The sequence below is a fragment of the Diadema setosum genome, chromosome 5, assembly GCF_964275005.1.
Source record: "Diadema setosum chromosome 5, eeDiaSeto1, whole genome shotgun sequence".
NCBI classification, from domain to species: Eukaryota; Metazoa; Echinodermata; class Echinoidea; order Diadematoida; family Diadematidae; genus Diadema; species Diadema setosum.
This window is the reverse complement of record NC_092689.1, coordinates 38,521,425-38,541,335: the sequence shown is the minus strand read 5'-3', so window position 1 is coordinate 38,541,335 and position 19,911 is coordinate 38,521,425. Positions and strand designations below refer to the sequence as shown.

Genomic DNA, 19,911 nt, shown 5'->3' with positions numbered 1-19,911 from the left:
CCCCCTCCCACACCCTCCCCACCCCCTCGCTCGCTCCGCTCGCTCGGGTTCAGTCGCGTTCATGATATTCAGTGAAAAGAATTAATACAAGAAGATTTTCTAAATGATACCATTTTATAGGCAAATTGTTCAATAATAATCTACATCAAAATATACTGCTACCTTAAAACATGCATCAAATTGCACCATTTGCAACATCAAAATGCAAAAAGTTCTCACCGTGGGAGGGGGGACACCCCCCTCCCACACCCTCCCCTCTACACTAAAATATACTGCAACCTTAAACAAGAGTTACTGTTTCACGTCGATAAAACGCGCAAAAACATGCATCAAATTGAACCATTTGCAACATCAAAATGCGAAAAGTTCTTACCGTGGGAGGGGGGACACCCCCCTCCCACACCCTCCCCTCCCCCCCCCCCCCCCCCCCCGCTCGCTCCGCTCGCTCGGGTTCAGTCGCGTTCATGATATTCAGTGAAGAGAATTAATACAAGAAGTGTATCTAAATTATACCATTTTATAGGCAAATTGTTCAATGATAATGTACATCAAAATAAACTGCTACCTAAAACAAGTGGGACTCTACGCGCAAAAACATGCATCAAATTGCACCATTTACAACATCAAAATGCAAAAAGTTCTTACCGTGGGAGGGGGGACACCCCCTCCCACACCCTCCCCCCCCCCCCCCTCGCTCGCTCCGCTCGCTCGGGCTCGGTCGCTTCGCTCCCTCGCACACTAACCGCTCCCCCTAAGATGAAATCCTAGCTACGCCGTTGACTCATTTGCATATTCATACCCACTGTACAAGAACTGTTTTGGAGAAATTATCAAAACTTCAAAATTTAATAACTTCCTTATTTTTCGTCCGATTTCAGTCAAATCTTTTTCACTGAACTCGTAAACACTATAGGCCTACTCTTTTTTACTGGACAACTTATATTTGGACTGGATTTCCTCTTTAAAGGGGAATTCCTGTCTTGTTAAAAGTTAGTCTGATAAGAAAGGGTAAAATCTTATAATCACAACAGTGAAAATTTTATCTAAATCGGAAAAGAATTAAGGAAGTAATGAAATTGTGAAGTTCGGCTAATTTTGACAAAGCACTCTTCAAGTAGACAGAATGAATAGTCAAATGAGTGAGTTAATGATGCCATTCCCTCACAACTTTCCGTACAAAATTGACAGAAATTAACAGAAAATTGTCTTTGTCACTAAAATTTTTATTTTATTTGTCTATTAATGGCTGCATGGGAAAAAGTCTCCAAAATTTAAATTTTCATTTGGAAGTTAGAGTACCATTGAAGACACAGACAGCATATAGACATTTACCTTAATTTTAAGTTTTGAGATCGACTTTGTGAAACACCCCCTAGAATCTGTTTTAAATACCGAAAGTGTCCACCGATACTAATCCTTTGTGGCCCGCAAGATGAGCCATCCATCGGCGGCCCTTTGTTGAGACACCCGCCGTCAAGGTCCGGCCCAGTGCAGTAGAGTTCCACGCAGTAATCCACGTCGGTGTGCTGTTGGGACGAAGGTACAAAAGTGAAAGATTAATTTTATTCTCAACCGGTGGGCAGCGAAGCTCTCTCAGATATCAGCCAAAAATGACATTAAAAATATCTATATCCGATCAAAACTGGGCCCCGAAAATATTTACAAGAGCCAAAGTTGGTCTCAGGTTAAAAAAAAAAAAAGAAGATGAGAAGCATGGAATTTTAATCGATATCATGGTTGTGGAGAGGAAGAATTCCCAACAAGAGGAAGGTTTCATGGAGAATGGAGTAAGAACATTTTAATAGGCCTATGCCACTCTTCCATCTTTGACTGGACACTTAAATTGTAGAATTAATTCATCAAATTGTAACAAGCGAACAAAATTGCAAGCCAGACATGATTATGCATATAAGCATACATGCATGCATGCATGCATAAATGAATAAATGAATAAATGAATAAATGAATAAATAAATAAATAAACAAAATAAATAAATCTGTAAATAAATGAATAGATAAATGAATGAATGAATTAATAAATCTATAAATAAATATATCAATAAATTGATTAATGATTAAATAATGTTCATCAAATTGTTCATAGAAATTAATACACAAACACATTTATTTATTTATTGATTGATTTATTGATTTACTTATTTATTTATTCATTTACTTACTTACTTACTGACTTACACATAATTATGTAAATGAACGCAAGGAGAGGAGGACGGTACCTGAAGATATCGGCAACAGAAACACAGGACTTACATGGCATTTCCGGTAACCCTCTCTGAACTGGAACCGGCACTGCTCGTCCATGGTGTAAATTTGTCCAGGTCGCTCGATGCTAGTCGCTCGCGTTCCGCCAGTGGGCTCGTCCCAAAGGCAGGTCATGTCTCTGATATCACAGTCAATATAGATGGTTAAATGAATGGAAAAGTATATGAACAATGTAAGAATAAACGATTAAGTAAATTAATGAATACACAAATAACTAGATAGATAAGTAAATGAATCAATATATAGATTGTGGCAATGTGGGCAACGTGGGCAGTCTATGAAAAATTTCTTTTCTAGCAAATCTAAGAAAGGTATGCATTGTATCAGATAACATTAATGCCTGTAAAATCATAGATTATAATATGCCATCTGCAACGATGATATTGTTGTTTTCTTTTACTGTAGAGTGAAAAAATGACTGTCTATTGACTGGTACGACCTGATGTAACTGATGTTGTTTCCAATTTTAGCACCAACTACACTTATGCGGAAAAGAAATGTGATTTTATGAAGCATTAAGTTAGAGCACGTACGTCATTGTACGTTCTTTCTTCGGTCCCAATGTATAACATACTTTAATTCTGATTTGTTTGCAGTTGCTGACATAACGACAAAGAGCCTATAATGATTGATATCTATCGAGCCGAAGTATCACTCAACGTATTGCTCGTGAGATCCTGTAATTTTCAACACAATATGTTGATATCAGTTTTTCCCAGTACAGACTTTCATGTTGGAAATCCAAGCTAGAAATGACTTTCACAGCAACCATAGACCTTGATCACTGTTAATCTTTTACCCTTGTTTTTTTTTTATCTAAAATACTTATCTATCTAATCACATCCTTCTCATTGAATCATATCAACACTGCGTTTTCTTAGTTGCAGGTTTGGCTTGAAATTATATTTCAAGCAGAAGTGCAATGACCTTTAACTTTGATATTTGACCTTCATTCCTGTCAATCCATTATTGTATTTTGCTGTTTCTTTCTCAAATTTTTGTCGTATTGTTTTACTACTGAATACTGATTCAATTTTTAAGCTATAAAGTCAAGGCTTGACGATGAAGTTTTATATTTTTCTGAAAATGACGAAGAAAGGGGAAAAGCTCACCCTAGTGTCGCGTGGAGTTCGTTTCGGCTACACTCCGACCAGTAGTGATCCCTGGGCGTGGACTGTACCACTGTGGCCATGATGGGCATTCCGTGGGCGTCATCGAAACACGTGTTACCGTCACCGTCGTGCTCCATACCTAACCTGGATCGTAACGTCACCCAATGATTATCTGTTTAGTATCATTATATACAACCATTAACCTCATCATTTCGTCTGCCGAATTTGTGTCTTGGTGCAGTATTAGAAAATTAGAATTATGCTTTGTTTCACATTCTCTGCATAACGTTGCAATCAAATGGACATTTGCGAATGGAAAACAGCCATTTTTATGTAACCAAAAGAGAGATGTGAGTGACGAAGATCAATTGAACCTTTTTTTTTTTTTTTTTGGGGGGGGGGGGGTGAAAACTTGTAAGAAAATACTGATTTGAAGAAAATAATTTGCTTTGTCAAGGCATATAGCGTGATGAACATTTTAGCGGACATTATTTTCTTCCCATATCAAATAGAACGTTTGACTATGAATGTTGTTTGTGAAAATCGTTCTCATTTTATTAGAAAAAAAATATTTCAATAAACTTTCACCGTTATATTTGTTTGATATCACTCAACCTATCAAAGTTAAATTTTTGTACTTCAAATGTGGAGTGTGATCTCTGTTAAACTGGCATATAATGGTAATCTTTTTCATAAAAAAGTGTCCGGAACTCAAGGCGGGCAACTTACACGTGGCCCGCCTCGTGGGCTAGAACGAAAGACATCTGTAGCCCATCCTCCTTCACTAGTGAGCAGCTGTAGGTGACGTCACACATGGTACCAACGTAACCTGCAGGAGCCCGATGAGTTGGGGTGGATGACAGAGTGATGACCCAGGAAAGTGTTCCGAGAAGAAAAATCAATGTATTTCAAAGCATGGCCCTTTAGCAATGACGGACATGACTTCGCCTTTTCATTTATAAATATATACAATTGTTGTAACCATAATTCAATGAAAAATCATAAGAATGCTAATGCCTGGCGTCACTCGAACACAGACCCAGCAATATTTTGAACAGACTCATATCGTGTCGGCTACTGATCAGTTCTTCCTCCAACTCGACCCTACTCACTTTGAAGGCAAAGCTCGAACATGTTCACTTTGAAGGCAAAGCTCGAGCCTGTTCACTTTTTTCTTTTTCCTTCTTGAGGGGTGGGCTGGGGGTGACTGCATTCATAAGTGAGATTCCATTTCATTTAATAAACAAACAAGCAAAAATAGCCAACATCTTATGTTAACGTTCAAAATGAATCTTCAGATTGCTCATAGACGCAAGACGGCGGCACCGAACCCCGATTATCAAAGGCACAGTTAATGCACCGTAGAATTACTTTGCACGTTGTTAGAAAACTGACAACTGTTTAAATAATTACAGCCAGTTGGAACTCCATCTCTTAAACCTCCTTGCTTTGGCGAAAGTCTTGGAGGCGTTCATCGGCACTCACTAGAACCTTTCGAAGTCATGCAGTCTTCACTGGCCACCTATGCAAATTTTTGACGGAATGCCGGTTTCTGTAACGTGTCATGTTAAACCTTATTGTCATTCAAACGCAAGGATGTTAAAAGTGTGCCCAGTATTGGTAGCATCAAATTTTAACATTAGAAAAAAAAAATCAACATTAAAGAAAAATCAAATGATTCATTGTAACCATTAGAAATCTCCCGAAAAGTGATGTTCACCCCACTACAGCTGCCTAAAAATTTAACTTCCTCCGTAGGCCTACTCATGATTATAGCCATTGTTATAGCTATCGCTGTGACCAAAGCGTCAAGTTTTAAACCTCATAAACGATCATGCGCGATTTGTTTCTTTGCACGAGATACAAATAGTTAGTGATGCATGGAGAGATGTATACCTACCCCGTAAATATAAGCCAATAAACCTTTTCTTTTTGACTGCAGAAGGCTAATTACCAATGCCGCCATTCAGGCAAGAAAGCGTTGTCATGACAACCCAGGGAACGCACTCAATAGATTATCTTCAATCTGACCCTTAGTAGGGCCTACAATAATGTGCAATGACGCCAACTTTTTTATATGAAAATTAACTTCATGATACCTGCCGGTCCAAAGCTGATCCTAGTGAAGAAGACGGAATGGTCGAAGTAATCCTCGGTGCCATCATCTTTGATTTGTGTCCCGCGCTGGACACGAGCGAAACTACGGCACGTATTGGCAAGGCTGTCTACGGACTGGTTTGCCATAGCACAAGGTGTGCAGACTATGAAAAAGAAATCCAGCTCTCCTTCATTAATGGTGGGTTTGTGAGAGGAACACTTTGCGTGTATATTTTCTTTCATGATGATTGTACTCAAGGATACACAACAGAAACAAGAAGAAGGAAAAGGTGTAGGAACAAAATCAATATAAATATCTCATCTTAAAGGTGAGTTTTCTCTCAGTTATATGCTTGCTTATTCGTTTGTCCATTTGTGGACTTTTGTCCTTTATTACTCCAGTAATTTCATTTTCCCGCAGAGTCGATCTTGGGCCCATTGTCATGTGCACACCAAACTTGATTAAACGCAATCATTTATGTCTTCAAGGAGAAGGTTAATACGGGTCATTAGACCGATCCCAATTTTGGGACCTTCTTTGGTATTCTCGGGCCGACATTGGGCCGACCACAATGCAGTACCAAATTGGGTGAACGGCGCTCTATGTTGGCGATATACATAAAGACGTCATTACATAACGCGGTGTCGTTGATTAGTATGCCTTCCTCTAAAACAAAATACATGTTTTGATTTATTAATGATGCAGTATGTTTCAATGGAGCTCGTTTGGCCACCTAATATCTTGCAGTAATACTCTAAAAGCATATCTGTCCCGTGATGACCCGACAAACCATCTCTCTGGCCTAGGAGTGACCGTCGCAATCATATGGTGGCCCTGAAGTACGCTCGACGACAGGTCATGATTGTGTGCCGTGATTTTTCGACCAGGTCGCGAAATTCGCCATTTGGGACGCCAAGTTCGTGACCCGGGACACAAACTTTGCGACCGGGGACACGAATTTGGCTACCGGGGACGCAAAATTCGCGTCCTGTGGTCACGAAATTCGCGACTTTGGGTCGCAAAATTCGCGACCCAAAATCGCTGAATTATTGAGATTCTGATAAGTATAGCACGCAAGAACTGATCACCAGTCGCACTTAAGTCCTTCTTAACTTTAAGAACGGCTTTGTGAAACACCCCCCAGGTCCTTTGTGACACCTTCAACTCCCTGGCACAGAGGTGCAGCGCCTCGCCCTCTGTCAATGCGGTGAGTCACGCCCCCTCTTGGAATTTGAGAGTTCAGAGTTTAATCTGATTTCAGATTTTATTACTCTGCCCACAACCCACTTTTCAGACTTTTTGGCAATTCAAATGCATTGAAATGTTCCCAGATTAATGCATTTCAGATTTTTTTTTTTGTCAGATTTTTTTTTGTCAGATTTTTATTTTCTTCAAGTACTCTCACACCCGTGCGGCTGCCCCTCCTTGATTGTGTGATATCCAGATATGTGTACATGTTTGAATTGGTAATTCATCATGGGGGCAGTGTGGTATAGTGGATAAGACTCTTGCTACTTTGAAATGGAGGGCCTGAATTCGAGTCCTGTTAAGTGCTGAAGTTCATGGACGAGATGTTTCTTTCCACAATGTCCCTCTCAACCCAAGTTGAGAAATTTGAGTATCTGGCAATGCTGGGATAATGATATAGGCAGGGCTGTCTGGATGAACAGTGCTAGCACTGAAGAAGCTACCCTGATTAGATTTATAGACCATGTTATCATTTAGAGTTTATTCAGAGGGTGTGTTTTCTCGATAAACTTCAGTTTTCCAGAAGGATAATATGTGAAGAAGTCACTGGCTTTCTTCTTGATGTCTTTTTAAGTTTGGCACTACATCATATCATGTTCTCCATGCCTGTTGAATATCAAGAGCTCCCTGTTTCAGTGATTCAGTCAAAGACTCAAACCATTCAATAATGGCATGTCAAAAATGAGATTCAATTCTTTCCCTTCTACAGACCCCCCCCCCCCCCACCCCCATCAAAATTTAGATTTTGATTTAGCGTTTGTTGGGCTGCAACTTCATGAAGTGATGAACAGCAATAAATTCATCCACGGTATCCTTCTGTGAAATCTTGGGAAATACAGTCTACTTGAAATTTTGCTACCACTACCCCTCTTACCTTCAACTAGTGGAACGTTCTAGTTTGTTTTCGTAAACTGATGGATTCTTCAGTTTAGGAAAGGAATATTTGCCCTGTTGTATTGGGCAATGGAGTATTGCATGCAAGTCTTCTCCTTTAACAGGAACAATAATCAAAGCATGGCATTTGAAGAATCTAGCATCTATACTCTCTATGTTTTCCCCTGTTGATTTCCAACACATTGGACTTTAGTTTGGTTGTTGTAAAATCATTTTATGTCAACGTGTTTATTTGATTCTTTTACAGCAAATGAAGAGGAAACTGGATGATGTTCACAAAAAGATGGAAGTTCTGTATGATAAACTGAGGGAAGGGAAGGTGAGTCATGGAGACATATATCAAACAAATGTGATCTTTAAAAAAATATATATTTTGTGCAATGAACTTAGTGTACTGTAAAAGAAGATATTTTTGTTTGAGTAATTTTTCGCGCATTGCTGAGTAATATGAATTTTTGTGTGTTTTTAATTCTACGTGATCAAGACATTGCATAGTATTTATAACAAACAAAAATATTCACATACTTTTATTTTTGTGCTAGTTTCTGGTCATGCAAAAAGTTCCCCATGCGAAAAAATACACTTTTTCGGTATAATGTACACACCCAGTCACCTTGTAGGGAGTCGATTTTTTCCAATGTCTTTCTTTGAAAGACAATTTTTGTTTGGGGGGTGGGGATCATAGGGCTGATATTGCAGGACAGATGAGGAGCATATCTGTGAACACTATTGATCTGTCTGACATTCAGATGTCATTATTACAAAAACTCCTGTAACAAGGAGGGGGAGTACTAGTTCTTCTCACCAGTTAAGCTTCTCGTGAGCATTAATCTTACCTTGAGCACAAGGGATGAGATCTTTTGAAAAGATTCTGGAATATATGATATGGGTATGGCATGCCAATACAAGTGTATAAGACATGCTGACACAAACTACACCAGATCCAAGTGTCTATTTGCATGGTTGTTGATACCAAAAAAAAAAAAATAGTATTTCCACCATTTTCTCACATATACTTGTACAATGCCTGTAAACATTCTGTGCAGACACACCAAAAAATTCACCCCTTGAGTGAATTAGTAGACATTCTCATGGCCAGCAGATGGCATTGTGTAGGCTGTCAGAATGTCACTGAGCTATCATTGATTTCATCTTTTCTGTGTTTGCGCTGGACCAGGTGTCTGCCATGATACTTCAGGGTCTGCATGAAATCGCCCAGGCCATCTCGGCCTACAACTACCAGCACGGCCTGACCATCCACACCCGCCTCGTCACCAGCGGCAACTTCTCCGAGATCAGTGCCTTCATGCCGGGACTCAAGGTGCTCATGCAGCTGGCCACGCAGCTTCGAGTGTGATCGCAGCTAGGCACCACCCCTTCCCTTCCCTTCCCCTCCCCTTCAGCCCCTTTATCCCCCTGGTTCCAGTCTCCTCCCTTGTTTGTGAATCACCACTGCCAACCTTCTGCGACGAACGGCCCGTCTGAAGGACATTGTGTAGAGGTAGTTTGTTGGACATTTCTTTGGCGAGTCTGCAACCATTATCCCCGAAGGAGAGCTCCACTCAGTTGGGCTTTGACGGAAGAGAGAAGCCGATGTGTGACATGCAAGTGGCGGATTCAGTCAGTTCCAGCTTCCAAAGCATGGACAATGGCATCAGCGTCATCCATTTTTTTTCTCTCTCTCTCATTGTGGCATCTTTGCTCTTGCGTCATTTTCAGGGAAGAATAATTCCAAGTGTTATTGAGAGAGAGTTTTGCTTTTCAGGAAAATGCTAGAATGATTTTTGAAATTCTTCTCATTTCAAAGTGTATCGTTTGACTGAAAGAGTGTGTCGATAGGATTATACATTTTTGTTCTTGTAGTTACCCATAGCGTCTTTTCATAGGAATTTCTCATTCTGGAGTGTAGATGGGCGCAATGTGCCCTCTGCCATTTGTTTTCCTTCGTTTGCTACCAGATGCTGGTGAGTCTCCCCAAGCCGTAAAGATACAGAGGATTTGATACTGCTTCCAAGGTTTAAGATGAAAAGAGTCGATCACATTGCTGATAGATTATCATTTATGTCTGGATGGGAGTAGAATCTCTGTGCATGATCTTTTTTTGTGTGTGTGTGGCAGTTTGTGCTGTTTTTGTTTCTTTCCCCTCTTTTTTTTTTTGTGGACCTGCCTCAGAAGATGTTTTTATTTGCATTTCAAACTTTCCATAAGCTGTGTTCTGCTTGATGTAGAAGGCTTACAAAGGTCTAAAACGGAGTTGCCATCTGACAATGGCTATGTTTGAGAACACAATGGGGCTACACAGAGTGGCTTTGTTTATTAGTTACCGTTAGTAGAATGTGAAAATGCCAAGTTGAAGTGATGGTTATTATGGACCAGCACATGAACATTGGCAGAGGTAATGCCAGGTTCAGATGATAGGTGCAAGGGTGGAAGGAAGGGTTCAGTTTCAGTTTATTTTTCAGTTTCAGTTTATTTTATTTAATCACGGCAATTTGCTTCAGCAAAGCTGTTCTTCTGCAAATCCGTGAACAACATAAAAATAGCAGAAATACATACAAACTGCATATACAATGATAAAGAAAGGAACAAGTGTCAGGTAACAACAAAAACAACGATAAATTAAAAAATGTACTATACAAAAAAAAGAAAAAAAAAGGAAAACGGAACAAATACCTACGGTAACATGTTATGTTAACAATATCAAATAGAGAAAGAGAGAAAAAAAAAATCCTGGGCAGTTGCTTAGGCTACAGCATAGATATATCAAGAGCTCGTTTGAAACTGGTGAGAGAGAGCTTACTTTTCAAGTCATAGGCTAACTGATTCCAACTCTGGACTCCTCTAAAGGAAAGAGTTCTTTTTCCAACTTCTGTTTTTACCTTATACAATACAAATTTTTTCATACTGTTTCTCAGAAAATAATTTGTTACATATTCTTCAAAATATTGCAATACATACTCTGGAAGCATTCCATTAGAAATTTTATACATAACATGTAGTAATTGTTTATACCTTCGTTTTTCCAAAGTATCTAATGACAAACGATTGTAGATTGCTGAGGTCGAATATCTTGGTTCAACCAAAAGGACAGTTTTTAAAGCTCTATTTTGAATGATTTGCAATTTTTCAGAATCCGTTTTTCGCAAATTACCCCATACAACGCTGCAATAATCGAATTTGCTCTGAATAATGGACTTGTAGAATACAAGAGCAGTTTTTTCAGTTATACAAAATCTTATTCTTTTCAATAAATAAAGACTTTTCACTGTGCTTTTTATCACCTTATCCACCTGTTGGCTCCAATCAAGATGTTGGTCAAGATAAACTCCTAAGTATTTACAACAAGTAACAGAGGGAACCTCACATTCGTCAATGCTGACTCTCAATACTTTGTTCCCAATCCTCTTTCTGGAACCTATTAACATCGCTTCACACTTTTTCACATTCAAAGCAAGTGAGTTTACTTCCAACCATCGTGACAAGCACGTCAAGTCTTTATTGAGACCTCTTTGTATTTGACCGAGATCTTTGCCAGGTAAGTAAAGACATGTATCGTCAGCGTATAAATGGACCTTACATTCCTTAATGCAATCAGGCAAATCGTTGATGTATACATTGAATAACAAGGGCCCTAACGTAGAGCCCTGTGGGATTCCACATGTTACATACATAGGCTCGGATATGGAGCCATCAATAGTAGTATATTGAACACGATCACGGAGATAATTACCAAACCATTTACATGCATTACTATTCAATCCAAGGAGAGATAACTTATGAAGAAGTGTCGCATGATTGACTGTGTCGAATGCCTTTTTGAGGTCAATGGAGACCATTCCAACCATTTCACCCTTATCTAAGCTACGAAGCATTTCTTCTGTGACACAAAGTAAAGCAGTCATTGTGGAATGGGCAGGTCTGAAGCCTGATTGATTTGGGTTAATAATATCATTTCTATGCAAATAATCATACAACTGATTAAAGATGAGCTTTTCGATTACTTTTGTAATAACAGACAAAACAGATATCGGTCTGTAATTACCCATCTCACTTCGACTACCACTTTTATACACTGGTGTAACTTTTGACACCTTCCATTGTTCTGGAATACAACCACAATTCAAAGAAAGATTTAATATATACCGCAGTGGTTTTGCAATTATACGTATAACAGGCTTTATCAATGTTATTGGTATAGTGTCCATTCCATATGAATTTTTTATTGGCATACTTTCAACCACTTTCACAATGTCTTCTTCAGTTATATCTTCAAATGAGAACATGGAACTCCTTTTCGGTACATATTTTGCAATCTCTTCCTCTGTTCTTTGATCATGACTCTTGCAAATCGCATCTCCTATTTTTGTGAAATATGCATTAAAACAATTTGACATATCAGTTTTACACTTGACCTGTGTGTTATTTTTCACAATGTATTCTATTTGTTTGAAAGTATTCTTTGCAGGAGTAATAAAGTTTAAAGATTTCCAAACATCATTTGAGTTACCATTGCTGGAATAAATAACATTACTTATATATTCTTTCTTCGCCTGACGACATTTCATAGTAACCTCATTTCTAAGCTTCTTGTATAACTCCCACTCACTTTGAGTTTTAGATGATTTAGAAATGAGTTTTTGTTTATCTCTTTGACGCATTAGATATAAAATTTCTTCTGTTATCCAAGGAGATTCTTTTTTCTTTACTCTTTTCTTTTTAAGCGGTACAAATGCATTCATCACACTTAATAACTTTCTTTCAAATTCATCATATACCTCAATAACATTATGGTATGTTTCCACATGGTCCCATTGTACCTGAGAAATCGCTTCAGTATATTCTTCAATATTGCCAGCAGTTCGGGACACCTTATATCTATGTACATTTTGTTTATGGTTCTTGATTTTTGTACCCCAAGTGCAATATACAAGGTAGTGGTCACTCAGAGATATCGGTATAACATTTGTATAATTAATTTTTTCGGCCCTGTTAGTTATGATAAGATCAATTATAGACGATGTACAGATAGTTTCCCTTGTGGGAGAATTGACTATCTGTTGGAGATTGAAAGAGGTCAACAACTCACGCAGGTGTTTTGTTTGCCACGATATACAGTGTTGTGACATATCACAGTTCAAATCACCAAGAATAACAAAATCAATGCCCATATCATCTACTTCACCAAGAAATCTCTCAAATTCTTGAAATACATCTAGTCTTGCATTGGGTGGCCTATACCATACTATAACAAAAAATGGCTTCACCATTTGTGCATTTACTTCTATAACAATCAACTCCAGATCAAACTCAAAATCAGTTCTCACTCTATAATTCATTCCCTCTTTTACATAAGCTGCCACACCTCCACCTTTACTACCTCTGTCTTTTCTTATCAAATTGTACCCATCTATATTTAATTCTGAATCATCAATATAATCATTCAAATGGGTTTCACTGAGAGTGAAAATGTCAAATTCAGCTTTCTTGCACAAAATACGTATCTCTTCAATATTTTTCCATAAAGACAAACAATTCAAGTGTGAGAACTTAAAACCTTTAAGGATTGAAAGTTCACATACATCTCTATCCAAATCAAATTCCAGTTTTTGTTTTAACGTAATACTGATTTCTGGTGAACACAGAAATTCATTTCTTTGAGTTTCCAAATCAGATGTTTGGTCATCATATGTATCAGATGCAAACGGTAGCTCAAGTAATAAACAGTAATCACATACCCAGTCATCTGTAGAGTTAAAAATACTTGGGCTTACTTTACTGCACTTAAAATGACACCAATTATTACATGAAACACAAAGTAGAGCGTTTTGATTAACACGAACTGGTCTTTTACACGTAATACATGGAAAGCGGATAGACATATTGTAATTGTAATTCTAGTGTCAATTAGTGGTGGTACCTTACTATTTATCGTGCTCAGTTCAGTCTATCGAGGTCCCGTTGGTTCTGTATCACCACCTTTCGTCTCCGGTTTTGGTCTCCTGTCAATGCGTATACAGAGACTCCAACTCTCCCGTTTTCGACGGGAGATCTCCCGCCGAAAGCCCATTTTTGCAAAATCTCCCGTTCTCCCGTTTGAGATCTAATTTCTCCCGCCCTGGCTCTTTGTCTCCCGTTGGAAGGGATTTCTTACTTATTTCTATCGTATGTTGAAAAAATAAGCCTTAGATAGCACAAGAGAGCATCTAGAACCCTAGGAACTTCGCGCTTCGCACACATCAAGTTGGAGTCTCCCGTTTGCTAGGGGTTTCAGGCGGGAGAATCTCCAGATCAGAAGGTGCTTTGGGTTGGAGTCTCTGCGTATATTCTACCATCTTGCGTCCATGTCCACACGACCGAAGGATTCGTCCTTGTCAAGTAGAGAAGCTGAGCGCGAGGTGCTGTCAGGTCTTCGTTGACGAAAATCGTCGACCCCTTCAGTTTTGATCGCGCCTGGTAGATTTGTTGCTTGATGTTGTGCGTCGCAAATTTGACCAGGATGACCTTCTCAGATTTTCGCCTCGATGATGATGTCGCGTTGGCGTGTTGCTCGTTCTGCCTGGGTGTTATCCTATGGCTTCTATCGATGTCTTGTGCTTTCAGTTCGATGCCGAAATGGTCTTTGACAATGTCGGTGATAACTTTGTCGGTGTTCTCCCCATGCATTTCCTTCACACCACTAAATCGTAGTGAGTTTCTACGACTGTACTGTTCATGATCGCGTAGAGTGTCGTTCACTTTGTCAAGATCATTCTTGAGTTTCTCGATCTGTGCTTTCAGCGACTCTGTCGTCTCCTGGTGCGTCTGTATATCCAGCTTCACAGCTTCGTAGACATCTTGGCTTATCTGTTCCACCAAAGTTTTCTTCACAGCAGCCACCAGCTCTTTGATCACGTCTGGGGAACAAAGCGCCTCCTTTATCCCAGCCACAATTGCTGCGTCAAGTCTATCACACTGTTCAATAGGCGATGTCTCGGTCGGCTGACCAGTGGTACCTTCCTTCACCCCTGACGACTGGTCAAGCCCCCGGGTGCTCCGCGAACGTGTTTTCGGCACATCGTGCTCATGTACTCTCCGGTTGGCTGACATTCTGTCCAAATTTTGTCTTCAAATTCCACAAAACATTGAGTCAGTTATCACGAACAGTATGGTTCAATCAAATCCATGAAGCATTAGCAGCGTCCAGGTGCATAACTTCGTCCTCACAAGTGAATAAGAAACGATGAAATTTAGGGTGTTTTTCTGGTGACTCGGAATACATGCAGATATTTTATAACTGTGCTCATGTACATCTTCTGTGGATTGGCGCAGGGAGAGCACCTGATTCACTGTGACTTTATATCCAAATATGAATAGAGTGATGAAAATAAACATGAACTCTTGGTAAAGTGTATGATATATATCAGTTGTGTCTGTGTATTCTTTTTTTTTTTTCATTTCTGTGTCCTAGTATCACACTGTGCTGTGTGCGTGTGTGTGTTTGTGTGTGCATGTGATAGTCAAACAGTAATTGAGAGAAAAAAAATAGGGAGAGAAAAAGATTAGGATGGATCATCATGTATATGTCTTCTGCTGACAAAAGCAAATAGTACTGCCTTCTACTTTAATAATTCTGATGTACTCAAGCTTTTTTTCATGTCGATGAATTGGTCTCATTGACAATTACAAGTTTGGCTAGGAATGTCACGTATGGCACGTGAAGATTGTGCGTCACATGTGCTACCATCTAACCAACTGTGAAGTTTATAGTTGTATCACTACTAAGCAGCAAACGGGGCTGTTGGTATGAACAAAATTGCTGCAGAAAAAGTAGAAATGTGTCAGAGATACGCGTGTGTGTGTGCGTTGTGTACTAAGTATGTTGCTAGTTAGTAGTGAAACGTTTGTTTCTGCTGTTGTGAATGTCAGAGTGTGTGATTTGTTAACTGGGAGAGTCGTATAGGCATGTGTATCCTCTCCTTATTTAAATTCAGTGTGAGATACGCAGATGCTTTCGCTAGAAGAACAATATTTTTGTAAACACATGTTTATCAAAATGTTTTACTAAGGTGTTTAATCGCATTTAACATCAAACTACCATTTCATGACAATATTTCACTTACACTGTAGTTTCTTAACTTACTCAGGATAAACAACTTAATTAACTTCTCCTTGTAGATCGATATTCTTATCGGTTTTACCAAATGCTTGCATCTCGTCAAAACACTTGACACTTTCGATTAAAGCCAATTTCACATACCATCATCCTAGTCATTGGATTTTATACAGCGTATCTGATACACCTTGTACACATGTATTGGTGTTTTGCTCGAACAATTTGGCGAGTCCCCCACAATTCACATTCCTGATATTTAAAAACACTTAACAGATTGTATAAAGAACAGAGGTTCAATGGGAACAGGAAATGGTAATAGCTTGGATTAAGATCAAACACTGTAAAATTTCGAAATCTGTGCAATAAAGCTCTTTCTTCCAAACAAAATATTAAAAAAAAAGTGAACCACGTAATAACGGGATAGTCGGGACGATGAGATTTTCTTATTACATGTATAACAAAATCTCGTTAAAATAGATGAAGTAAATACGGTATGAAATTACAGTAAAAAAAAAGATCAGTATAAAATAAAAATAAATAAATAACAATTGTGATCATCTCGATAATGCTCGTGTGTGCACATGATTTAACCTGAGGAATTGGTCCATTGTAGGATAATATACGACCACCAACTACGGTATTTACAATAAAAAAAAATGTATGGCCGCAACACGATGAATGTTGATAAAAATGTAATAAATTTTCAAGTGTATAGGATAAGGTAATTTCATCGTATACAGAGTAATCCGTTCCCGATACGGGACTCTCAGTTGTGCTTACACTATGTCTACGTACAGTGCCCACCATATTGGGGGGGGGGGGGGGGGGAGTAATATTGTGAACTTGTAAACAATCCTGAGAGAACATGACATTTAGCTTTGCTGTAAGTGTAATCTAACCATTCATAAACATATTTACGACATTATAGTCTCTGACACGCCAGCAATTATACAGTTCTTCACTGTTGCAGCATTTGAAGGGGATCAGAACGGTTGCTATTACCGGCGTTTAGATTTGCTTTCCAGTGACAAAATTCTACTGTATATTTTAGTTTCACAGGGGACAAAAAATTTCTTGGTTCCGTATCCAATATTTAGTATCACAGGCCACGCCTCTTTCATGAAGAATTTCTTCCGCCATTAAAGATTCGTTCAATCATTAAAAGATTTCTGAGAACTGAAATAGACAAAATCTAATCGTGTTGATATTAAACTTTCAAATTTATATAATAACTTTGAGCTATACAAAAAGAGGAATTGCTATGTACATTCCTATTGAAGTGTCTTTTTTCACCTACAGCTGACCCTGAGTACAGTTGATATTCCAGGTTTAGATTACAATGAGAATGAATGTAAATTGATGCCTAACATCATTCAAATCATCGTGTCGCTTGCTTTCTTCAAATCCTTTATTTATTTTTGTCATCTCGTAATGTACGAATTCTATGACAACCACATTCTCCTCTTCGTGGCAAATTTCCATTATCTGACCATAATCATACAACCACACAGGAAATTTGAAATGACTCCATTCCTTTCACTGCACAGAACTATCAGATCGAATAGCACATTTTAGGTAAGTATAATAACACATTATTTTACAGCCTTGGTTTTCGTATAAATGCCAGTAAAGCCACTTAGAGACCATTTCACGGTGCAATGAGCTTGTTCATTTTCCTCGTACAGGTCAAAGGAAGACGGGTGACTGGTCCATGAACATGACACGTCTCGCATACTTCCAACATTCAGCGCCTTTTCCTTTTGTCGTCGCACGTCCTACAACACACTTTGCTGTACCCGGGGAAATTGCAGAACGTCTCAAAACTTGACTCTTCGCATAGTACACTGTCCTGTGGTACGCACTCGTTTACTGCAAGAGGACAGCGAGAGACAAAACGGAGTTTGTTTGTGTAAGTATTAGTCAAACCACATTTTTGTACATCTAAAATTTAGCGTGTGCATTTGTAACGGGGTTTCATATATCAATTTATATAAAGGTAGAGGGTAGTTAAGTCTTGAGTACAACTGACGAGCTGCAAGTTAAACAGGTAATTTTGAAAAATAAAAAAAGACCGAAAAACAATCGAAACTGAAAAAAACAACTGACCACATATACACATAAACAGCAATGGTAGCCCTTATCCCTTCCCACCCGTCCATCCCACACTCTGAAATACATTGTATATACAGCCCTACGAATCACCCTCCACACATACACTGTTAAACTCATCAGACACAGGAACACACACAAAGCACAAAACCGACCCCCCCCCCCCCCCCCAAGATACGTCACATATCAAGGGGTAGGGAAGGAGGGCCTATCCTTTCGTTTGTAACTCATGTCTTCTTACCGGGACATGCATCCTTCTGACACGACTTTGTACTGGGTGGCTGCAACTCCGTACATTCGTAGTCCACTTCGAGGGCGCCTTCGGGCACGATACACGTGACGTTCCGTTGTTTGACTCCCGGTCCACATGTTACGGAACACTATCGTTTGTACAGGTAAATGCACACAGAATAATGCAAGTTACACTCTAAGAAAAATTTCACTAAAAATTGAGTAAAACGGCCACATGGTCAGAATTGAGTAAAGTTTTAACCACTCTTAGTTGAGTAAAAGTTTGGTCATATTTGAGCTCCTCTTTTACCCAGTGAAGAGTAAAATTTGTTTTGCTTTATTATTGAGTAATTTTATTTTTACTCATTTTTGACCATGTGTCCATTTTGATCGGGGTAATGTGTAAATTTGATTTTAATCCCAGATGACTATTCTGATTTTTAACCATCTTTGGCCATGTGTCCATTTTGATCGGGGTTATGTGTAAGTTCAATTTTACTCCCAATTGACCATTCTGTAGAACACGAGGAAAGTGTAAATTGTTTTTTACTTTTGTGGCAAAACAATTTTGGTCGGCCTGCTTACGTATTTGCAATGTACAATTCATTTTAAAAGTACAGTTTGATATACATGACATAAGAAACACGTGAAATGTGACTTGCACATTCTCATGGTACATTTGAAGTTGACAAGGCAAGCTAGCAAGTGCATGCTACAGACCAAAAATAGTTTGCGACATAAAACCCAAATAAGTAACACATGACAAAAAAATATATCGTTATTACCTTTATTGTGAAGGTAAACAAATATTTTTTTTGAGCTGAACTATTCATCTTCTTAGAAATAAAACATATATAACAAACATACACGAAAAGCTGGTAGTATGTTATACTTTAAACTGCATGAAATAAGGAAAACAACAACATGGAATTCAGTTGTTACTTACAACTTATTTTTCTCTGGAACATTGATTTAGACTGTGCTTACATGCAGAGCATGTAACATGCATGCAGAACTTTACATGGTAGAAAAAAAATAAAGCTTGCGATCAACCTGTCACAACTTTTCTTTTCCATGTAAAACTAAAATAAACTGTGATTTATCTAAAACATCTTGTGCTATACATCACTTCCTTTCCAGTCTCTGGTAGGATTAAAGTGTAGAACCAAATGGAATGACACTCTGATTCTAGGTTTTCTCAAAGCTTCAATAACAACATTTACAACTCATTTCTCGATTTTGGTCCAATCTAAACATTTGTTATAATTTCTTGTGTTATAACACAAAAATCAAAACAAGGATACCCGCACAAAGTACAAGTGTTTCTTTCCTAATATATGGTCAATATCCTTCCCATGTGAAGGCACAAGTCATCTGTTGAGAATGAGAAGGGCGTTAAGTGGTCTTGAACACTATGGGTTTTGTGGCAACTTAACGCCCTTATCATTCTCAACCGACGAAGTATTCTAACAAGATTATAGCAAGGTCAATATTTTGGTTGCTCTACATTTATATTCCAGCAAAGTCTATATCACATAAATTGTAAACCTTGGTCTTATAGAACACCCTTTGCAAAATATATGGCCATATGAACACACATGAAATTGAGTTGTTACTTCTAAGTTCCTTTATACACTGCAACTTTATACACTGAAATAGACTGTCTTTATGCATGCAGAGCTTGTACACATGTAAAATTTTACATGATAGGAAAATAAGGCATGCAGTTGAATGATGACACTTCAAGATATGATTTTTTCTTAACCGGTTAATGTAAACTAGCTGTAGACCCTCTCAAAGGACAAAATAATCAATAAGTTGGTACACGTACATGATATCTAATT

At 38.5% G+C, this 19,911-nt stretch overlaps 1 protein-coding gene across 1 annotated transcript in view; it reads right to left on the bottom strand.

Annotated features, from left to right (window-relative positions):
• The window catches only part of LOC140228902 (A disintegrin and metalloproteinase with thrombospondin motifs 3-like), a 52,220-nt gene extending 46,581 nt beyond the window's left edge, over window positions 1-5,639 (bottom strand). The window contains exons 1-5 of the mRNA XM_072309170.1: window positions 5,495-5,639; window positions 4,125-4,224; window positions 3,396-3,539; window positions 2,272-2,401; window positions 1,412-1,526 (exon numbers count right to left, since the gene is read on the bottom strand). Of these exons, the coding sequence (XP_072165271.1) occupies window positions 1,412-1,526; window positions 2,272-2,401; window positions 3,396-3,539; window positions 4,125-4,224; window positions 5,495-5,639 (634 nt within the window). The remainder of the gene's footprint in view (window positions 1-1,411; window positions 1,527-2,271; window positions 2,402-3,395; window positions 3,540-4,124; window positions 4,225-5,494) is intronic.
• Window positions 5,640-19,911: the final 14,272 nt, after the last annotated feature.